General features: G+C 53.7%; 1 protein-coding gene across 1 annotated transcript; it reads right to left on the reverse strand.

The window, feature by feature from the left end:
- Window positions 1-413: 413 nt before the first annotated feature.
- LOC123079456 (protein GAMETE CELL DEFECTIVE 1, mitochondrial) lies at window positions 414-3,172 on the reverse strand. The gene is made up of 3 exons (XM_044502229.1): window positions 2,523-3,172; window positions 1,378-1,567; window positions 414-883 (listed from the first exon to the last, which is right to left on the reverse strand). Exons 1-3 carry the CDS (start codon window positions 3,119-3,121, stop codon window positions 656-658), a joined length of 1,017 nt encoding a protein of 338 aa, XP_044358164.1. The 5' UTR covers window positions 3,122-3,172; the 3' UTR covers window positions 414-655.
- Between the last annotated feature and the right edge of the window lie 3,783 nt (window positions 3,173-6,955).

Below are 6,955 nucleotides of genomic sequence, written 5' to 3' on the forward strand. Positions count from 1 at the left end.
TCGTTCTAAGCATGGTTAAACTGTGGACAGGTGAGCAGTTGAGATGCATAAAATCCTACTCTTTCGCAAGAAAATTCGCACTTAGTCAGAGATGACTGTGAAATAAGCTTATTGAATCACATTTGTCGCCATCCTTTCGAGCTTGAAAGTCGAAGCACCAGTGGCGAGCAAATGATTGTGCACAACAGGAGATTTGTATTTTTATAGCAGGAAAGGATATCATACACCTCCACATCAGAAATAGCCTATCAGGCCTCCAGTCCAACCAGTAGTAGGAAATTTTATGTCCAAGAACTCGTTGTAAGCAAAAAAAATTGAAGGTTATATGAAATGTTGACTGCAAAGTGTGTTTGCCTGGTAAGGCCTACCCAGTGACTTGCCCAGAAATGTTGTGGAGACGGAGACACGCCAACGGTTCAAAGACATATTATTCATCTGCCTAAAGTGGGGAATGGAACTTGTTACAAATGCCAAGAATACATTAAACCACATCCGCTGCAGCAAAACAAGATGAATTCTGGTGGCGCTGCAACAAAACAAAACACAACCGATGCTGGCGGTTACAACCTCTCACGCTTCTGCTTCCCTGGAGAACGACAAAAGAACGTCCCTTCATAGAACTCGTGCATTATAACGAGCAGTGGGGCCTTTCCTGTTACTTGTAAGGAGCAATGATCCTCCTCCGCCGTTTCGGAGTCTCCCTCTTCACGTACATCTTCTCCGTGTCATTCAGAGGACGGCTTGATCCATCAGGCAAACTGATGAACTTCCAGCCCCCTCCTGAACCACGCCTTCCCTGTGGCCCAAGCTTCTCGACCATGTAGGCCCATCCATCGTCTGGTCGCCGTCTGCTGTACTTGTGGCACTTCACCTCCCCTGCCACCTGCAAACCAATGAACCATGAGGCAGATGACCAATGGAAAACTTGCTACAGACAGGTCCAGTAGGGAAAGAAGATGGCCAATGGAAAACTTGCTACAGACGGACTGTTTCCAATTCCCATGTCCATAGAACTTGACAGGAAACAAGGTTTTCCTATGCACAAATTCCACTACACCAAAACAAGCAAACTTAGCAAGCCATTTCATGGGGTCAAGATTTCAGGTTTTTTTTCCCTGGTATTTGTTGAATTTAATATTCATATAGGGGGGGTGGAGCACCCAGGAGCTCCTGTGTATTTTCCGTCTTACAAGTCACTACAACCAGACTGCAGGAATTTGCACTAGATTACAGAAGAATTAATGGAACAGCACAATCAACTCTTTTTGCCATATATAAATCCACTGATGAAGTTTCTACTCGATTACAAAAAGGAAAATGGCCATTCTCTTTCAGCAAATATGATAAAAGGGAGCAAAGAAAATGTAATGTGCCAACCTTTTTCTTGTTGAACTCCAAGCGTTGAACAAATTCCTCATATAACATCTGATCCTCCTTCATGGAGATCTCATACAGGACCTCATCAGGATCTCTTGTTGTGCCATCCCATCCCTCAGGCATAACTTTGAAGTCAGGTTTATATGGAAGAGATGCCACATGAAACTCCCTGTCATGGGAATTGAAAAACCTAGAAAACCAAAGGAAGAGTCAGATATAGGGAGTAATATGTGCAATTCCAAGCATAACCTTCCAACCTCATAGTTTTATTCTCATTACTCACGAAAGAAACACAGACAATTCTTAAACAGTTGCCTCTGTGAATATGGAGTTACGGAGTATAAGCGCAATTTAGTACTGTACATAACATGTAGCCTTTACCAAGAAGTTAAAACCAAATTCCCACTATTTTCCTAATTCCCCAATTGCCTTTATGGATATAATGTTGATCTAACCGGTAATACACACCTAAATTTTCATCAGAAGAAAAAGAATCCAGCTGAGCTGAACTTCTCAAGGATTTGATGTTAATGACTGTTTTGCTTGCAAAATAACACTAAGCCAACCTCATCCTGGAAGAACTCTATAGGACCATTTGCAACAAAAACACGTAGTTTAACGCTTTCTCATCAACTCAACAATAATTCACTTCCTTATTTCATTTCAGCAACCATATATAGTCACAGCATTCGAGTGGCAGAGCTTTAAACTGGAACGTTCATTTGAAAACCATACACCCAGTTCATTCTCAATTACATAGTTCTAACCTAGGATTACCAAAGTGCTGCTATCAATTGCCATGATCCAGATGTAATTATGCCTGAGTAATATATGGCAGTGGGAGTCTCTCCCACTGTCTTTCAATGCTGTCTTTCAATGGTAAATTTTTTTTGCCATGATCCAGAGCATTGGACATTTCTATTCAGGAATAAACTGCCTGAAGCAAAAACTCGAGAGACTTGGTGAAGTTGCGAATTAGCAGACCTCTTACGAATTAGCAGAATCAATTTCTTCTAGTCATTGATTTCCTAATGATGCTCTCTTAAATAAAACCAGAGGGTTACCAATTAGAACCCTAGATTTTCGATACACGATTTAATTATTTCAACACAAAACTGAAGGAAATAAAGGATCTCTTCACGTACTCTGGGAAGCCGTCTAGCAGGATCTCGACGGAGTCGTCGAGCGGCTTGCCCTGCTTCCTCTCCTCCTCCTCCTCCATCTCCTTGAGCCAGAGGATGGCGTGCACGCGCTGCCGCATGACGCGGAAGTCCTTGGCGAGCCGCTCGACGGTGTACGTCGCGGGGTCCTCCTTGTGCAGCCGGTACATCTCCTGCTTCTCCGAGTCCTTGAGGTAGGCGCCCCGGGATCCCGGCTCCCGCACCTGCTTCAGCAGCTCGCACGTCTCCTGAAAACGCTTGTCCCACGAGTCGACGTACGCCCTCCCTTCCTTGTTGTCGCGATCCACGGAGCGCAGGATCTCATCCTCCTCGTCCATGGTGCGGACGGCCGCCAGCTCCTTGGAGACGGGGGCGGACGGGGAGGGGCGCCCGACGGCGGAGGCGGACCCGTCGAAGTGGTCCTTGGTGATGCCGGTGGACCAGGAGGAGCCCCATTCGTCCCCGAACCCCTCGCCCCCCGGAGAAGTGGAGAGGGAGCGGAGGAAGGAGGAGATCCTGGAGGCGGCGGTGGCCGGCGGCGCGGTGAGGCGGCCGTGGAGCAGGGTTTTGCGGAGGGCGAACATTTTTCGGCTGCGCTCTTGTGATTGGGCTGCCGCACTCACTTACTTGGTTTCAATGGAGGAGATGCGGTGGGTGCCGCAGGGGGCAGGCCTGGGCTAAGTTTCCAGGCCCATCTAATCTGACCTGCAGAAAGGCAAAGAACACAGACTTTTGCTAAAAAAAATCCTAAAAAACGTATAATATTTTATCACTTAACTAACTTAGTGAGAAGTCAAAATGCGAGGAACTGGAGCCACACCCGGAGAACCAGATCCGGGACACAACATTCTTCACACGCCTCCCCATACGAAGATGCACCACCAGACTAGGATGGGGTATAGAGACCTTATTTCACATCGACGATGACACCGTTGCTGATGGAGAGTACAACCTAAATTTTATCCTAATACTAACTTCACTAGACCGAAGCACTTGAAGTCTCCGTCCCTTCTTATCGTGGGCGCAATAGACAGAAGGGGGAGGGTAGAAGGACACGGTCTCGTCAGGGAAGAGGTAGATCAGTCGCCGCCCCTTCCCTTGGGTCATGAGAACGGGGCAAGGAACCGTCCCAGCAATGCACCTTATATTTAGATCCTTTTAGGCCTTGTATATGTGTTTTCTCACATAATCAGTGCGTGTAGTGGTAGATCCGGTGCTAAGTGGGAACTCTTGCAAAACCTAACGCAAAGTGATACAACTAATGGTGTCGGATTTCGGGTTCCCGCAAAACCCTTAAGGTTCGAACACTGGGGTGCGCACGAAGATCTCTCCCTCCCCTAGCTCACACACTCGCCACGATCTCAAAGCTCAGCGCGTCGAACTCGAAGAATAGGGGACACAAGGGTTTATACTGGTTCGGGCCACCGATGTGGTGTAATACCCTACTCCAGTGCGGTGTGGTGGATTGCCTTGTAGGCTGGGGATGAACAGGTACAAGAGAAGAAGAACCTCCTGAGGAGAGGTGTTCTTGAGCTCGGTGAGCTTGTGTGGTTGAGGGTGATCTGAATGAACCGTCCCTTGCTAAGGTGGTGGCTAGTCCTATATATAGTGGCCCGGGTCCTCTCCCCAAATATTAGGCGGGAAGGGATCCCACAACGGCCAATGCTAGTACAAGCTATCCTGACAAAAAAGTGGTCTTCGCCTGCCAAAGGCTCTGGTGGTGACGCCGTCATGGGCTCCGTGGTGACCTCCCTCCTGCCGTCCTGCTGGTCTTGGTCCCGTTGCACCGATATGGAAACCTTTGCCTGACACCTCGGGACTCCTCGCCTGCGCTTGCCCCTTTAGCACCAAAGAGGCAATGGGTACTCTGCGCCCGCCTGGCCTTGGTCGTCACGGCTCACATCACGAGAACCTCACGAGGTGCCCCTCGCCTTGATCTCTCCGCTCCTCGTGAGCCAGCCAAGTGAGGCCGCCCCTGAGGAGGTCTTGTGTCGTCCGCCTTGCGAGGGTCTTGAGTGCTTACTGGTGAAGATGGGCCGTACCAGGCCGCTGCTGGAGCCACGCCGTGGGCCGCAGGCAGGACAGTCTGGGGACCCCCGTTCCCAGAACGCCGACAGTAGCCCCCGGGCCCAAGGCGCGCTCAGACTTGGCTTCGAGGCGAAGCCAAATGGCAAGTGCGAAGCACCGCGGGCCCCAACCACCTGCGGCCTTGATTGACGCGTGGCGACTGACGGGACATGGGCGCCCCCGCTCCCCCCACACAGCCTTGATATCCGCCTGGCTAGGCGGCCACTGCGACCAACACAGTTATTCCTTCGTCGCTGGCGACGCGCTTCCCCAACTCTTCCGTCTCCTCGAAACAACAGCCCCTTCTTCCAATCTGACCTAAGCTCTGCTCTCTCCGTCACCATGGCGCCAAGCCGAACGAAGAAGGGGAATAAGAAGCTCCAGTCCTCAGCCGAGCCACCTCCGGCCTTTGAACCAGCTGTCGGACGGTCGGTGGTGCTCAACCAGGAAGCCATGGGCAAGGTCCGCCCAGCGCTCGCCGTCGACTTCAACGAGTGGGGGAAGACGGTGGCCTGGCCCGCATCCCGCGCCTCCATTGATAGGACAGTCACCGAGGTCCCCATCTTCCTCGACACCCTATGGGCCGGCTTGATTCCCCCTTTCCCCTCCTTCTTCAATGATGTGCTTTCTCATTACCAGATCCATATGCTGCACTTAGATCCCCAATCCATCGTCCTCCTCGCTGTCTTCGCCTTCGTCTGCGAGGCCATGGTGGGCATTGCTCCTCCGTGGCCCTACTTCGTCATTTCTTCTCGCTGCACCTAGCCGACCCTCGGCAGTGCTCGGGGTGCCTGAGCTTCCAGGCCGTGGCTGCAATGGCCGGCTCGGGGATTGACTTCAAGCTCTCGCTGCCTGCGAGCGGGTTCCGGTAGCGGTGGGTATTCATGGATGTCGGCATGCTCAGCCCCCTGCTCTCGCTCCCGTCGGCACCCGCTGTTCCCAGCTCTCGCTGGGGCCACGAGAGGCTCGCCGACCCGCGTCTTGCCTACGTCTGGCTTCGGTTGAAGAGGCTGAAGGATCTTGGCGTGACCGCGCCCATGGTGGTGAAGGAGTTCATCCAACGTCGTGTTGCCCTGCTCCAGCACCATTCTCGACCAATGTGGACCTTGTCCGGCAGCAAGGACCGCATGAGGCTTCATGAGTCCGGGCTTCCTCTCAAGGCGCAACGAACAGTGCTCGAGATCCTGACGGGCGACCCGTCGCCAGCCAACATGCCGGAGGAGGGTTGTATCTTGTACTGCTGCACGAACAAGGTGGATTTCGCGAGGCAGATGCCCCCTTTCGATGAATGGGGACTACGTCCGGCTGGTCTTGAGGGGCCTCGCGAGAACCCCGTCTCGGTGGACCCCTTGCCTGCCACCAGCACGGGGCTCGCCCCAGAAGTGGGCGCAGGGGGGCGAGCACTGTCGAGCGCTAGAGACGCGGCCGCCGACGGGTTGGCGCTGCTCGGGACTCCTGGAGGGCCGTCCCACGGCTCCCTGGAGAGTCGTCCTGATGAAGCTGCCGGAGGGGCGTCGCAGCCCGATGCTCCCGAGGCCATAGCCCCCAAGGCCCCGGCAGGTCGCCACAGGGCGGATGCCAAGGTCTCCATGCAGTCTGGCACCCCTGAGGTCACCTCCTCAGGAGCTTCCCCGGCTGAGCCCGGAGCTGTAGACCGTATCCCAGGCTTCAGCCGGCTCCGGCTGAACTTCGATACGCTCCAGAAGAGGAAAGGGTCTCCAAGCTGCAGCCGTGATGCCTTCCGGTCATTGAAACAGAGGAAATACATCGTCGTGGACGAGTGAGTACCTTATCTTTGTAATTTCTCGAGTGCTGCTTCCCTTCCTGACCATGATTCCTCAGGGTCCCTTCTGCTAAGGCGGCGAAATCTCTCGAGAAGCAACCTCCCCCTGCCTCGAGTCCTCCGCTGGTCCTGAGCACCTCTAGTCGGCCTGCCGCGCTCGTCGCAAGGTCGGCCGGAGGAGCGCATGTGCCGGCCTGGCACCCTGACCCCGCGCTCTTGCCGTTCCTCCCTCGCGGTCCTACCTGGGATGCTGAAGGTGTGCCAAGGGCTCCTCCTCTGGTTATTGACCATGGCTGGGTGACCTTGGCCCTGGCGTCTTCTTCATGCAACGACCCTCCGCCCCTCCAGGCCCCTGCCGAGACCCGAAGGACGACTAGAAAGGGGGCGGCTTCCAGCCCCTTGCCGGGGGGAAGCGTGCCTCTTCGTATTTCTCCTGCGACTTCCGGCGCGGAGGACGAGCCTGGCCGTTCGTTCGAGCGGGCGCGCAAGAGGGGCGCTGTCCGTCATGAGCTTTTCCGGGAGGCGATGGGTGCGCTGAGCCAGCTTGGAGAGGAGCTTGTGGATGTTG

Source organism: Triticum aestivum, chromosome 3D (genome assembly GCF_018294505.1).
Source record: "Triticum aestivum cultivar Chinese Spring chromosome 3D, IWGSC CS RefSeq v2.1, whole genome shotgun sequence".
NCBI lineage: Eukaryota > Viridiplantae > Streptophyta > Magnoliopsida > Poales > Poaceae > Triticum > Triticum aestivum.

What these genes read in the sequence shown, in the direction of transcription:
- LOC123079456 (XM_044502229.1), bottom strand. Translation starts at nt 3,121, where the DNA reads ATGTTCGCCCTCCGCAAAACCCTGCTCCACGGCCGCCTCACCGCGCCG. An exon ending in CTGCTAGACGGCTTCCCAGA is followed by an intron (nt 1,568 to 2,522) that starts GTACGTGAAGAG and finishes TTGGTTTTCTAG; the next exon opens with GTTTTTCAATTCCCATGACA. An exon ending in TGGAGTTCAACAAGAAAAAG is followed by an intron (nt 884 to 1,377) that starts GTTGGCACATTA and finishes ATTGGTTTGCAG; the next exon opens with GTGGCAGGGGAGGTGAAGTG.